We start from the raw sequence: 13,640 nt of genomic DNA, 5'->3' as shown, positions 1-13,640 counted from the left end.
TGGAAAAACCTCGTTAGATCTGCATAATAAGGTGCTAAGTAATGCAAAGAGAAAAATAGCAACTTTCAAAATGGTCAATCATTGCATTATTGGAAATGGTATCAGAATGGATCTGGGAGAAAGTGTAGTCCATAAGTCAACTACTTACACAAGTTCACTTAGGTAAGTAGTGGAACTGATGTGAAAGGTGGAAAATTCTACCCTATTGGTCCAGTTCCTGATTAATATATAAGATGTCTTGGGAAATTTTCTCTCTCTCCTAGCCTTGCTGCCTAACTCTTCTGCACATGCTGCTTCAGAGCTCTGGATATGCAACTTTGAACTTCATTCCAAAATGCTAAGCAAGCTAGGAAACCTAGATAATAGGACATCCTGTGAAATCCAGAAATTCTGTTTCCCGATACGATGGGTTGTTGGGCTTCGGGAGCCCAAATCTTCAACCAGGATAGGTAAAAACCAACTACAACTGATTGCATTGTCAACGCAAACAGAATGCTATTCTTATACAATTCTTAATCCATATTATTTACTTAAAGCACTATATCCCCATATTGCATTGCTTTAAGTTGCTTTTATCTTCTTCCGATTTCATAATAGCAGTATCTTCTATGCAAAGATAATCATACTATGCCTTAAATGATGGGTTGGTTTGTTTGTTTAAGTTACAATCCTGAGTCTGTAGTCTTTCTTATGCATTGCTGGTTATGCATTACCATCTCCCTGCCTTGCCAGCAGAGAAATTTTAACCCTGACTGGTGCAGTGGCTGGGTAATCACAAAAGTGACTGATCAAACTTCAGCAGCTGCCAGCTTCGGAAAGCCAGGATAATAAACCAACGCCAAGCTGCTTTAGCCCAAAGAGAAAACTATAGTTTATCAGAGGCTTTGAAAGTCATTCAAACTTGCAGAGTTGCAGAGCAATCATTGCATCCAAAGCCCTGCCACACGTGGTCATGGTGGAAGATGGAGGAAGCAGGCAGGTTGATGTGCCAGCATCAAAATGGCACATAGAGTAAGCCCAGTTTGATGCTGTCATATGGTGGCAGCGGGCCTGGTTTGTGATCCACTGGCTACCAGGCCAGCTTAGCCCCATCCCTCCCTAGAAAGCCTCATTTGGGGGCTTTCTACTGGCCAGCAATGCCATTCTCACTGGTGGCACTTCCTCTCATCCACACATGCAGTGGATAGAAGAGGGAGCTCAAGGGCATCTTCCCCCACCCCCAGTCCACCAACATGCAGCCTTGAATAAACAGAGCTTGAGTTGCTCTGCTCCTGGTTTAAGCTGTGCTTGTGGCAAAGAAATGAGTGAAGGGTCTGCATGCATTGAAAGGACATAAAGCTCATACATGCCTCAGATGAATGTGGTCATCTGAACACAGTCACATTCTCTCTCTTACAAAGACGTAGAAACCACCAGATTCACTACACAGCTTGTCCTTCATAGTGAAATGGTGGCCACGTTACCCAGGACCACATAAAACTGCTTTTTATGCTACCAGTTGGTGCAGCACATGTTGTGATCTTAGCAAGCGAAATCAGCACACACTTACTTCCAGAGGACCTCCAGTTGCAGTTTGATGGTGCCCAGTTCAGTTATATCCACAATGATGGCTTGAGGCCGGGTTGTGAAGAAGTCGATGCCGTCACATGTCACCATGCCAACCAACAGGGTGCTAAGTCCCCGCAGTTCTGTGACCTGGAGAACAAAAACAACAAAGGATACAGTGCTATCAGTCAAGGGTAGCTATATGCATACCAATCTCTGGGTGTGGAAACAGGTACATGAACATGCTGTCTACAGCACAGTAGCGAAGTCTTCTACCCAAGAACATTTCAATTCTCATGCATCTCCCAGAGCACATGTGCACCGATCCTATCATAAATGGATAAATGTGTGGCGTAACAGCCCAAAATAAAAGCATCTCAACTTTCAGCAGAACAGAATGGTTGGATTCCAGGCAAACCATACCTGTTCACTGCATACCAGAAGGCTGTACCCACAGTGGCCTCATTGGCACATAATGGTAAGCCATAGTGTGAACCAGTGATGGCTCTCCAGAAGATGATGGACTACAACTCCCATCAGCACCAGCCTCCATGGCCAATGGTCATGGATTATGAGAGTTGTGGTCCAGCGACCTTTGGAGGGGAAGGTCCATAGCTCAGTGGCATAGCATGCAGGTTCAATCCCAGCATCTCCAGGTAGAATTGGGAGAGAGCTGAATTGGCAATCCTGGAGAGCCACCATCAGTCAATGTAGACAACACTGAGCTAAATCAACGAATCAATGGATAAGGCAGCTTCTTCTGTTTCTAAGGCCACGAGTTCTCCATCTCTAGTCTGAACAAACTATGGTTTACTGTGAACTTGAGCACAGCTCAAGTAGCACCTGCCCCACCTCCTGCCTGTGTTGAACCAGAAGGAGACACCAAACAGAGCACAAGCTCAGCATTAGGCATGAATCAGCACTCATGGTTTGTTTCTCCCCAGACAAACATGAGACGAAGTCAATACCAAGCAAGCCCTTAGGTTTCATTTCCATCCAGCAAAGCAAATCAAGACACATCCAAATTCATCCTTGTGCACCAACACGCTTCCCATTCACAGCAACCATAGCTTGCCATTAAGTGTGAACAGGCCAGTGAGAAAAACAGATTCAGAACAGTTGGAGATTACACAGGATGTATCTATGCTACAGATTTCAAGCAAGTCACTTCCTCTCCCCAGGAGCCCCAAGGAACTGTAATCCCATTAAGGGTGTAAGAGACTTCTAATGGATCTTATCCCTTTCATCAAGGTAGAATATTCAGATTTCAGAATCTGAATATCCAGGGGAGATAAACTGATACAGAAGTTTGTAGTGCAAACTGTTCACTGCTGTATCCCCATACATGCCCTGGTACAAGGCATACACAACAAACAGTGCTGTGTTTTTATTACAAGCTTTCAACACTCAGAGAGACTTCTCAGGTACTTGGATGGTGCGATGAGTTCTTAATGTGCTTGGAATATGCTGTTCTCCTTCCTTTTAACATGAGCACCCAGTGCTGCATTGTGCAAGCAGGAGAACTGCCAGGTATCTCTGGGTGAGACATCAAGACACCCTTCGTAGAAGCACCAAGATCAAGGGTTACGGGATATAATTATGAGTTTGCGCTCTTCCAGACAGACCAAAGCATCATAAGAACTTCCTGCTTAGATTATGGCAAAGCCACCTTTATTTCTACTGGATGAGACCCGATTGGGGGGGGGGGAGGAGAAGGGCTGCATTGGAAAAGAAAGGATAAGAGACCCCTATTCTTGCAGAAAAACAACAGGATAGGGTAGAAGACGCACGCTCACACAGACTTTGGAAAGTTGCACACTTGCTTTCCTCATGCTGCCAAAATACCAGCCCAGGGCCTAAGGGAAGACAGGTCAGGCTAATTGCAATAGCCCAGGGCACAGAGCAAGGCAGAGAGGATAGTTGCATGAGCAGCAGGCATAGCAATAAAACCACAATCACAGAACGTTGAATCATAGAACAATGCAAAGAAGCATTTCAGTCAGGTGGAAGGGACCACCTGGTCCAATGCAGGAATCTCAACTAAAGCATCCATGACAGGTGGCCATCCAACCTCTGCTTGGAAACTTCCAATGAAGGAGAGTCCACCACCTTCCCAGGGTGTCCGTTCCACTGATGCAAGCTAACACCTGACCGGATGATCTTTTTAGAGAACTGATGAGAAAGCCCATATGAACAGGGCCTTGCAGAGCCAGGTAGATAATGTGCCCCCCTTTTCTGGGGATAACTGAAGTCTTATAAATAAGTAAGTATATAAATAATAAATAAGTAAGTATATAAATCTATTTTTAAGTAGGCAAATTTGACTATTAATTATAATTAAATTATAATTATAATTAAAACTTCTCCATCCTCTTAGGTAAAGGTAAAGGGACCCATGACCATTAGGTCCAGTCGTTGGCCGACTCTGGGGTTGCGGTGCTCATCTCGCTATACTGGCCGAGGGAGCCGGCGTACAGCTTCTGGGTCATGTGGCCACCATGACTAAGCCGCTTCTGGCGAACCAGAGCAGCGCATGGAAACGCCGTTTACCTTCCCACTGGAGCGGTACCTATTTATCTACTTGCACTTGGACGTGCTTTCAAACTGCTAGGTTGGTAGGAGCAGGGACCAAGCAATGGGAGCTCACTCTCTCACGGGATTCGAATCGCGACCTTCTGATCGGCAAGTACTAGGCTCTGTGGTTTAACCCACAGCGCCACCTGTGTCCCTTCTACATTTTCTTATTCTACTCTTTAAAAAGATGTATGCTTGTGAGAAAGCCACTATTGCTCGTAAGCCACTATTTCTTTAAAAAACATGGTTTCCACCAAATTTTATCCTCATTGAGCTATATGCAAGTGATATTCCTGGCTTAGTCAACAAAATTTTAAACAAATGGCCACATCTTCATCAATTTTTCATCAGTTTCAAAAAAAAAAAAATAGCAATAAGAAAGCCAGCACACTTATCTTTAAGGCACGTGTGGTTTTAATTTTTGGCAAACAAGATTTCAAACAACAACTCACCAACTTTTAACAGCATGAAAAACACGGCCCACCATCACATTTGCGGCACACTGGCTGCTGGAGCCTTAGTTGCCTCCACCCTGTTCCATGCTCATCTGCGGAGCCCATAGCAGGACCCGCCCTGGATGCCATGGAAGCTTTTCTCTTGCGCTGCCAGCCATGGCCCCAGGGAATCCTCCCACCACCGCCTTTGCACCTCCGTGTTTGCCCCAGTGCATCCCCTGTGATTGAGAATATGCTGACCGAAGCAGCCTTTGGAATCGGAGGCCCGGGCCAAGTGGCCCATATGGGCCCCCCCCCTCTGTCTGGGCCTGCATATGAATACACCCCAACATGGTTAAAATGTTATGGGCTAAAGAAAGCAAGAAAATCTTAAAACGTGTGGGACTGAGCTCTGCCAACGACACAAAAGCCAAGTCTATCGCTTCTTCATTGAATCTGGAGATGACTCATCTTCACTGGCAAAGTGCAAGACTCGCATGTTTTCTCACAGTGTTTGCACAGTGCATCTCAATTAACCTCTCAACACGGAGTGAGCGGGGTGGGGGGGCAGCAAATAAAGGAACATTTTAAACACATTTGCAAAAGCTCTGCTGGAGAGGGATCAGGAATTCCTCTCAATGAGACTCTACCCATCTCCAGCACTCTCACTGCCAGCAAATAAGGAGTGTTGCAACAGTTCTTTCAGAGAGTTTGAAAGCTCCAAGTGGACTGTCATTTCAGAGAACAGCGCATTTCAGAAAGAGTCAAATTCAGAGCTTTGACGTGTGGGAAGCTGGTTTCAAAACAACGTGACTGAGTCCCTCACTCGGTTTGATTTACTCACAGTAACTCATCACAAAAGAGAGGTTCACTGCATGTTGGATAACTTGCAGGTGTGTTGACAGGTGGCAGCTGTGTGAACCTGCAGGCAAGCTTGTCAGAAGCGCACTTCTGGGCAGATGACTGGACTGCTTCCTGCCACTAGTTCCTACTCACTAATTCAAACTCGATTGACAAGAAGATCTGCCAGTTTACTCTGATGCCATACTCCCCTCAAACTGCCATGCCATTGTGTCATTGATGGATCCAGTGCTGGAGTCCCTCAGCCCTACTTCAAATATTCATGTTCATTGCATCCCAGTCTTAAATACAGGCTCTCCAGTCCATTCTTTGATCACTAAGACCAGAATTTCAAGATTCGCATGTATCATACCAAAGTTAACTATGTTGCCTCACAGAAGAAATCAAATGTTGAAGAAAGGCAAGGAAGTGAAGCTATGGCTGGTTCAAAGAAGCTAACATTTGGGCCTTCAGCAAACAGTTATGAAATTTATTTCAGGAGCTTTAGGGAGAAATGTGAAGCAGGCAACTGCCTTTGCTAGCAAGAGTCAGCACGTGCCATTACCTTGATTTCAAACTTCTCATGGAGGTTGGGTATGAAAACTTTTTCCTCCTCATCCCAAGTTTGACTGTCGTCGGTCAGAATCCGGCCTTTCAGTTTCCACTTTTGGCGCCCCAGCCGTACAAACACCTAAAAAACAAAACCCACGGTTTTGGAGCAGCATGTATTTTGTCTTAATTTGTGGGATCTCAAAAGATTGATAAGAAGAGCCTGCTGGATCAGGCCAAAGGCTGAGGGTCACTTAGTCCAACCCCTGGACTAATGCAGGAATCTTTTGCCCAACGTGTGGCTCAAATCCCCAACCCTGAGATTAAGAGCCTCGTGCTCTACCGACTGAGCTATCCAAGTCACATAAATGCACGCATACCTTTAAACATATAATCCAAGTTTCATCAAACCATCATGAATTAGGTAAGTACACAGTAGGCAATTCCCAGCCTTGTGAAGTGCTGAACAAGAAACCATTATAACTATTAAAATATGCAAATATACTATGACTTATTTGTATATTATATGAGTTGGTATGCTTCCTCTTTCTTCCATCCAACCAGAGGCAACAACCAAATTCAGTATTTTGGAGGCTCAATCCATCTCCACAGCATCCTAGATTTCTTTTTATACGGACATAGGAAGCTACTCTGTACCAACTCAGATGAGGGGTTGTCTAGATCAGTCTTCCATGCACCATAAATAGGAGGGCCTGTGGCCCTCCAGATGTTGCTCAACTCCCAGCTCCCATCATCCTCCATCTGCACAGCTAATGGTCAGGGAGTCCAGCAAGACCTGGAGAGCTGAAGGATCCCATTGCTTATCTTCACCAATGGACCGAATCTCTCCAGGATGTCAGACTGGAGTTGACAGCCGTACATGGGAATGCTAAGGATGGAACATGGGGCTGTTTGCGAACAAAGCATGTGCCTTACTATGTAGGTAAGGGCTGTAGCAGAAGGTCCCAAGTTCAATCCCTGGTATCTCCAGGTAGGACTGGGAGAGATGCTTGTCTGAATCCCAGGAAGACCAGTGCCAATCAGTGTAGACAATACTGAATTTGATGGACCAATGGTCTGGCTTCCTGCCACTGAGCTGAAGCCCTTCTGCCACCGTCAAGCAACTTCTTGCAATCGGACTGCTAAATACTATACCTCATACTGGTCCCCTGGGCAGAGACGTGCATATCCGACTAATCCTGGAAAGAAGCATAGAAGGAATTTCATCAACTCAGAGAACAGAAGCCGTTAACATAAATTGTTAGAGATCTCAAAACAGTTCTGGTTACCGTCCCTTCAAGTAAATGCCACAAGGAAGATTTATGGGTAAGCAAATCTCTTGGGAAGGGGAGGTGGTGGCAAGGTTTGTTTTTAAATAAACCATATCCAGCAGACAATTGCAATGGATGTAAATAACTCCAGATCACAGCACAGACTAGCAGCTTGCTTATAAGGGACAACCTCTTGAGAGAACAAATGAGGGTCAGAAAACAGCACTACAGAGAGAGCTGCATATATGTTCAAATGACATTTTATTTTAAATGAAAATCAGCCACTGCAAGCTGCAATGAAGACAAGAAGAAGAGTCTTTGGGGAGTGTGTTCTTAACCCTTCGCCTGCCATCCCTTTTCCTTTGCCAAAATCATACCCTCTTCTAAAGGAACTGGCTGTTTTTCATTTTTAAAAAAAAGTCAGCAAGAAGTTACATGCATCTCTCTGTAGCATGTCGTCTTCAGCTACTCACTTTCAATTGGTCCTTTACACAAAAGAAGGATAAGGATACAAGGGTGCTTTGAACACTCTAAAGAACTGGTAACCAGCTGACCATCAGCACTTATAAAGCCACCCATTTCAAACCATGTGGGCAAAGAAATATGTTTCACTTGATATCATGGTGCCCTCAAGTGATTGGCAGATGGACAGTGCAAATCATGGAAGCTGGAGGACCAAAGCATTCAGCCTACCAGACAGAAACTGTTTCACATCTCTGCTCTAAACCACTATATAAGATTATTACATGGTAGCAATTTGCTACTAGAACCACCAAAAGTGGGTTGGCTTCTTGACTCAGAAGATGTCTGATGCTATTCAACTACTGACAGAAGACTCAATGGAAGTTTCATAAGAACCTGCCTCATCCCAAACTCCTTGGCAACATCTATAGTGAAAAACTAATGGCTGGTTTGAGAACTACACCAGTTTATTCTCAAGGGGGCAGTAGTGGAAAAGAGAAGCGATGCAACAATTCTGTTCTTGAATCCAGGATTTGTTCTTCATGCCCATTGATGCCAAACCCCTAAGTAAAAACTTTGGTTTACCTTTCATCTTCAGATGAAACTCTCCCAAATGCACTTCAAGGGTACCCTCTATCAGACACATATCCTGAAAGAAAGAAAATGGCACTGAGCACAAGTTAGCATTTCAGAGTGATGGTCAAATATTTATGCTAGGCACCAATTAGCACAAGCGCAACAGAGTCTCCCCCATTCTCTCCCCTCCCGTAACCCACTGTCCCCCAGTCTTCTCTGGGTGGTTGGAAGAATTGTTGCACTGATGGAATGGTCTCCTGAATGCTACGTTAAATGCAACCCAAAATGACCAACATGAATTGGTTTCTTTCTGCCTGTTAAGTTACTTGTTGGACTCATCCCAGCATAGACATGGATGGAAAAGGCAAGAGCTGGCAGATTTACAACCTACAAAGAAAATCTTTCCTGGAAGTAGTTAAGCAAGTTCATTACCATTTCACATACCACAATGCAAGCCATGCAAAAAGGAATTGTAAAAAATAAATAAAATTCCTGGACATTTAAACTGGGGGGAATCTTCTTCAGGTAAGCTTGCAACTCCTTTATTATGGTTCCCCAGAAATGCTTCCTGTGTTTTTCATCTGCTTACAACAGACAGAATTTGGAAGAGTCCTAAATTCAGCTAAGAGGAGATTCACACCACAGATTCAAATCTGTTTAATTTGTTTAAACGGTAATTATGTCTCCCCCAGAGGACCCTGCAAGCTGCAATTCCGCAGAGAGGGAGACTAGGGATCTCTGACACAAATCTTAGCCCGTTTACCAAAATGCAGCTCCCATGATTCTGTGGGGAAGCCATGAAAATTAGACTGGTAGAAAAGAATCATACATTAGTACACCTTTATATTGTCCTTGGCAAAATTAATACTGATCACGTTGCAAACTCGCCAGCATCAAGCCGATAAGAGTGATGTAATCACACATTTCAGAGCATCCTCATTAGGCGGCGCAGAATATAAATGTAATAAGTGCTCTCCAGACAGATTTTACAAGGGTGACATTCAAGAACGGTCAATGTCAACGTTAAAATAAAACACACAAAAAACCTGTGGATTATGAAGAACTGATAGATACAAAAGTAATTGTACCTCTGTGCATTCTTGAAGGTTTTTATAAAGTTCCACCAGGCTCTCTCTTGATGCTTTTGTGGACGGAGACATGGAAAAGGCATGTTTCATATTTGAAGCACCATCTCTCAGCCTGCCCTGGATGCTGTAAGCCTCATATAATTCATCTACCTTTTTAAAAAAGAGGGGGAAGAAAGGTAAAAAGATTGCAATTCATTCCAACAACTACAACAAATCCCATTGATTTCAATAATGCTTGACACCTTACAGTTATGCTTCTGAATGCAAAAAGTCCAAGTCTCTGGTCTACCCAGATAAAGCTGTGAATGTCACCTGCTTGAAACCTTACAGAACCACTGCCAGCCAGCACAGCTTCTTACGTTCCCAGAGCTCATATATGGAAACATTGCAAGTAAAACCATTCTTATAAACATTCTTATTAAACCAATTGTTTTATAGGAATGGAGTTTTTCTTTAAAAGTTTACAATCCAAGGTACTCTCTGAATTGCAGCGTTCAGCATGCGCTCTCTTCGACAAAAACCAAAGGGAGCTGAAAGTATTGTCTTTGATTTGATCATACTCAGCGAAATCAAGTAGGAAAAGTCAAGATCGGGTCTTGTTGAATACTTGAGGCTGATGGGTGTCCAATAACAATTGCAGGGGGTGCACAGGTTAGTCACCCTTGATCCACTCCAGTGCTTCCCAAACTTGAGTTTCCAGCTGTTTTAGGACTACAACTCCCATCATCCCTAGCTAGCAGGACCAGTGGTCAGGGATGATGGGAACTGTAGTCCAAAAACAGCTGGAGACCCAAGTTTGGGAAACACTGGTCTACTCCATCAGTGTTACTAAGGTTTCAGGCAGAGACCCTACCCAAGGTCTTTAAAGCTGGAGATGGTACGGATTGAACCTGAGGCATGATGAATGTTTTGCAACTGAGCTGGGATACCTCTGCAATCTAACTACCCACTTTCTTGTGGCAGAAGAAATCTGCAAAGGCCTTGGCTCATGCTATTCATTTGGACAACACCAAAGTCCAAGGTTCAGTCCATCTTGCCAGGCACAGAGCAGCCTTCACCAAACTCCAGTGTTTTGGGCTACAACTCCCATCAACTCTAGAAAGCACACCAAGCTGGACAGACAGGAGCCATAATCCAGAGATACCTGGAGAACACCTGGTTGGTTGGCAAGGCAGATGTGGAAGACAGGACAATGTGGGAACCGGCCTTTGATCCCACAAAAATCCTGGGAGGTTGGTTGATTGAGGAGAGGGCAATTTGCCTAAATAAACCTGGCCTACTGTCCACGTTCAAATCCAACTCAGGCACCCACAAACAAAGCCTGTTTTCAGAGCTGTGGCAATAAGGAGGGATTAATCTAACATGTAACAGGATGCTATACCAGCTGTAAAATTTGAGTGCATATGGCAGTAATGAAAATGCTTATTCCAAAGAGGAAGAACTATACCACTGTAATATGCAACCTTAAAGCACAGTTTGCTCTAATTTTAAGGCCAATAAAATCCATAAACCCTTAATGAAGGCATACTCCTCACTCAAGCCAACGAAAGCACCAATGGGTAATTCTGCACAAAATATTTTAAAATCCTTTATTTGGCTTTCTAAAGAAGTTAGACAAAGGGGGTCTGCTGAGCACCATTTAAACCTACCGGGTTCTGTCTCTAAGAGTTAAGGGCATTTGATCCCTCTTGATGTCAGGCACAATCCTGCTCATGACACGCAACAATTCTTTGCATGACAGATAAACTTGGCATGATGCCATGCTGCCTTTGTGCCTCTTTACAAGAATATTTAGTCTTGGCATCACCGAGTGGAAGCCATCAAAGTGCTGCAAAGTGCAGTGGCCAACACAGTTATTGAAAGAGACCTTTTCTTCCTCAGATTACTTCATCAGAGTCAATGCAGTGAGTATATCCAAAAGACAATGAAATGTTTACATGGAATCAGAGCAAGTCAAACCCAGATCTCGACAGAAAAGGTTTCTGCTGTTAACTGAATAAGTGGAGGATGGTATACTTTTAACATTTATTCTTGGCTGAATACAATAGGACGGGAGCAATCTCTTGGTCTTGAATTAGACTAGTCCTCATGAACTAGTCACGAATCCAGCAAAATAGAGAGAGGAATATATATATTTCTGTAGTTTGGGAATCGCCTGGCACAAGAGTGATGGGCCGCCTTCTTTTAGCTGTCATGCAGCTAATAATGGCTCCTTCCTTCCCTTCTCTCCGACCTCAAGCAGTTTTGCTTTCTTCCAAATATGCTGGCAGGGCATGCAAACTGGTTCTACAGGCTAAACCTGGGCTGCGCTCAGTAATCACTCTGCATGGAGGCACCGCAAAAGAAAAAAGAAAAGAAGGTCTCCTCCTTTTGCAAAGAGAGCTATTGTGGCTTTAGAAAGCACCTAATGTGATTTGCCTTCAAACAGACTATGGCAAAAAGTATTTTTTTTCCTGCCCTACATTTGTTTATATCACGGCATTAACCTTCCAGACAGAGAATATAAGCCCATACCTTGCTTATATGAAATTCCAGTTTCCTGATATACCTTTCGACAGAGCGGATTTGCTTTTAAGGGAGAGACAAAAAGACATGCAAGAAGTTATTTATACATCACCAAACACTGCACTGCTGGGAAAGAATTTAACTCGTTACCATGAGACATTGCCTAAACATGTGGTGTTGTTTTAAGAAGACTACGATGAACCAGTATTGGCATACCAATGAGGACTAACTGCATCCACATTTTCGGTCACTACCACTGTCACCTGTACCAAGCGAGGTTTTATTTTAATTTTTTAAAATCTTTGTCACCTTTCCACCACATAGCCGATCGACTCAGCCTGACAACTAAAGCAACACCGCTTAAAAACTGAAGTGCCGAAGAGAGATAGAAAAAGCTGCAGGTTTTTTCATTATTTGTAATTTATATGCCACCTTTGGCGGCAAAAAGGCAGTGGTGGCTGATGCCCATTGGGATTGGGAGGGAGGGAGACCAACAGGAAGAGGAGCCAGAATTCAAGAAAGGCAAATCCTACCAATGCTGGTTTTGTTAGCAACATCCTCCGTCCCAAGTTCTACAGGGGCAACACTGAGACTAAAGGGGAGAAAGAAACTGAAGGCAAATGTTCCCCCTTGGACTGGTTGTAGAGTAGGGCCCCATTCACTTCAATGGACTGGCCTCCACTGTGTAGAAGAAATGCAAGATTCTGAAATAACCAGAATTGTACAGTTGGAAGGGGACGCGGATGGCGTTGTGGTCTAAACCACAGAGCCTTGGGCTTGCCGATCAGAAGGTTGGCGGTTCGATTCCCCGCGACAGGATGAGCTCCCGTTGCTCGGTCCCTGCTCTTGCCAACCTAGCAGTTCAAAAGCACGTCAAAGTGCAAGTAGATAAATAGGTACCAGCTGGAAGGTAAACGGCGTTTCTGTGTGCTGCTCTGGTTTGCCAGAAGTGGCTTAGTCATGCTGGCCACATGACCTGGAAGCTGTACGCCGGCTCCCTTGGTCAGTAAAGCGAGATGAGCACCGCAACCCCAGAGTCAGTCACAACTGGACCTAACGGTCAGGGGTCCCTTTACCTTTACCTTTACAGTTGGAGTCTGGTCCAACCCCCTGCAATGCAGGAATATGCAGCTGTCCCACACAGGGATCAATCCTGCAAACTTGGCATTATCAGCACCACACTCTAAGCCACTGAGCTATAAACAAAGTTAATGAAGCAGTAGCATCAGTGTTCAAAATTCCCATTGTTCTAGGCGCATTTTGCAACAGGGAATTTCATTAGTGCAAGCCGTTTCTGAGCTCTGGGCACAGTACTGCACCTAAGATTTCAGATTAAAAGTGCAGAGTGGAAGGAAAGGAGGACCTTTTTCTGCCTCCCCACTTCCAGCTACTCTCTGAAGACTCGAGAAGAGACCCTCTTAAGAATTTTAGGGGGGTGGGCAGGGGAAAAATGAACATAATATTTTAGCTGCAGTTCATTGATTTTCAGCTTTGTATTCTTTTTATTAAAAAAGCACCTAGCCATTTCGTTGTTGCGCCCATAACCTACGTTTAAGGTGCCATTTAGCTCCTCGCTTTCATATTTCAGTTTCTAACACTGAGTAGCATTGACAATTACTAAAAGATGAAGCATAACAGCTATAAAAGCTTAGCAAAGCAACTAATTTTTTTTATAACAGAATTCGGGGGGGGGGAATACTTTGGGAAAGATGGATTTTTAAAGCCTGCTAAAAAATCCATAGCGTATAGACATACTCTCCCACAGTTTGACTTTACCCTCAATGGCACATTCTTCC

General features: G+C 44.1%; 1 protein-coding gene across 3 annotated transcripts in view; it reads right to left on the bottom strand.

Moving 5' to 3' along the window:
• Nucleotides 1-13,640, bottom strand: part of RIPOR3 (RIPOR family member 3) — a 100,330-nt gene that overhangs the window by 27,549 nt on the left and 59,141 nt on the right. For all 3 annotated transcript variants that reach the window (XM_081916728.1, XM_081916729.1, XM_081916730.1), the window contains exons 6-11: nucleotides 11,854-11,907; nucleotides 9,340-9,489; nucleotides 8,261-8,324; nucleotides 7,098-7,141; nucleotides 5,959-6,084; nucleotides 1,550-1,695 (exon numbers count right to left, since the gene is read on the bottom strand). In XM_081916728.1, the coding sequence (XP_081772854.1) occupies nucleotides 1,550-1,695; nucleotides 5,959-6,084; nucleotides 7,098-7,141; nucleotides 8,261-8,324; nucleotides 9,340-9,489; nucleotides 11,854-11,907 (584 nt within the window). The remainder of the gene's footprint in view (nucleotides 1-1,549; nucleotides 1,696-5,958; nucleotides 6,085-7,097; nucleotides 7,142-8,260; nucleotides 8,325-9,339; nucleotides 9,490-11,853; nucleotides 11,908-13,640) is intronic.

Source organism: Podarcis melisellensis (genome assembly GCF_964234715.1).
Source record: "Podarcis melisellensis genome assembly, chromosome: 6".
NCBI lineage: Eukaryota > Metazoa > Chordata > Lepidosauria > Squamata > Lacertidae > Podarcis > Podarcis melisellensis.
Note: the sequence above shows the minus strand (reverse complement) of the source record. Positions and strands in the feature narration are given on the sequence as shown.